Below are 1,621 nucleotides of genomic sequence, written 5' to 3'. Positions count from 1 at the left end.
TTTTTTTTTTTTTTTTTTTGTTGTCGTCGTTTTAACTCTGAGTCACTCAACTCAAATTGCAAGTCATGAACTAAATGTTATTGGTTTGTTTTTCTTTCTCTTTCACATCCTCAGACCAGTGGGTGAGCAATGCCACCGGTGTCCAGCTGTGACTGCCCCCACCTGGACTGCGTGGGTGAGATCACCAAGGAAGAACTTATTCAAAAATCTCATGTGAGTGACCCTCTCCACCCTCTGTTGTATTAAAAGTGCTATGCAGCATAACAAAGACTGCATGACAAGCCTGGTTTTATTGTTTTGGTACTTTCTCACCTTAAATTAAATAACCCTGACCTGGGTGTCACATTTTTCTAGGGCCAGTGCCAAGACTGTAAAGTTGGTGGACCAAATTTGTGGGCCTGTTTGGAGGTAAGACTATGTTTGCTGCTGGAAAATGCTGCTCTTGCTTAGTGAAAAAGTATCCGCATTAGACTGCATTTTCATTTTTCTGCATCCCCTGTTTATTTTCTCCGTAGAATGGATGCCCCTACGTGGGTTGTGGAGAATCTCATGCTGACCACAGCACTGTTCACTCACAGGTGAGACATATCAGACTTTCCAGTGCGTTTCCATTGTATCAGGATTTGAAATTACATGCAACTTAATCGAAATTACATGTAACCAAAGGAAAAGCAGATGAGGAACAGATGGTAGTTCAGGAATACCAGGTCCCAGGAGTCATGACTTGCAATAAAAGCACCTCCAGCACCACTTTTATTTTTTATTGTTTTTTCTTCGTCAAAAAGCCCGAGTGTGCATCTTTTTAGCTTTTGAAGTGCACGTGCTCTCAAAAACCATCAAGCCAACTCTGTCTGGCCACATCTCCACACATCCAGTTCAGTTTCAGCAGTGGATCATCCATTATTAATCTCCTTTCCTCTGGGAAGTGCAGGAGACTCACTATTACTGTCGGTTCCATGGCTACAGTAACTACCCCTCCTGCAGCTCATCCACCCTCTGGTGCTCTCACTGTTGACTAAGGCTTTTCCTCTAGCACGCTAGGGCCATGTGGGGACAGGAGGACTAAAGGGGCAAACATGTAATTTGCTCTGGCTGTTACTATATCCGTTGTTAAGTCTGTATCTGGAAAAGGCTGTAAGAGGGATATTGGATACAGAGGGTGCTGGTGGAGAAATGTAATATTAGCTGGCCAATTTTTAAATGATATCGCTCATGAATTTAATATGCATCCTCTATCTGGGACATCTGTCTGCGGTGCTCGCCAGCCACCTTTTGTGTGTGTGTGTGTGTGTGTGTTGTTTTTTTTCCCTTTCATTTTTCTTTCCAGTTGAAGCCATCTAAATCTTTCAAGAATAGGGTCCATGCTTAATTAGTGCTCCAGAAGCCCTGAGGGGACAGAAACATTTTAATCTCTTGACTACGCAGTGATGGAGACTACTGCCAGATTGTATGTGACACAATAGTAAAGGGGAATAACGTTTTTGTTTTTTTGTTTTTGTCAAGCTAAGATCACAGAGCTGACCAAAACTCAATATCTGTACATTTTTATTACCTGAAGTCAAACTACATGGAGGTAAAGACAAGAGAAAGAATTACAAAAAGCAGAGAAGGAAAAAAGAGA

The 1,621-nt window shown here is 42.0% G+C and overlaps 1 protein-coding gene across 2 annotated transcripts in view; it reads left to right on the top strand.

Annotated features, from left to right (window-relative positions):
- The window catches only part of usp33 (ubiquitin specific peptidase 33), a 28,876-nt gene that overhangs the window by 8,977 nt on the left and 18,278 nt on the right, over positions 1–1,621 (top strand). For both annotated transcript variants that reach the window (XM_005924557.3, XM_005924560.3), the window contains exons 2-4: positions 115–213; positions 355–408; positions 516–578. In XM_005924557.3, coding sequence (XP_005924619.1) covers positions 130–213; positions 355–408; positions 516–578 — 201 coding nt within the window. In that variant the 5' untranslated portion in view covers positions 115–129. The remainder of the gene's footprint in view (positions 1–114; positions 214–354; positions 409–515; positions 579–1,621) is intronic.

Source organism: Haplochromis burtoni, unplaced genomic scaffold (assembly GCF_018398535.1).
Source record: "Haplochromis burtoni strain Fernald_Lab_line unplaced genomic scaffold, NCSU_Asbu1 Contig_78, whole genome shotgun sequence".
NCBI lineage: Eukaryota > Metazoa > Chordata > Actinopteri > Cichliformes > Cichlidae > Haplochromis > Haplochromis burtoni.
Note: the sequence above shows the minus strand (reverse complement) of the source record. Positions and strands in the feature narration are given on the sequence as shown.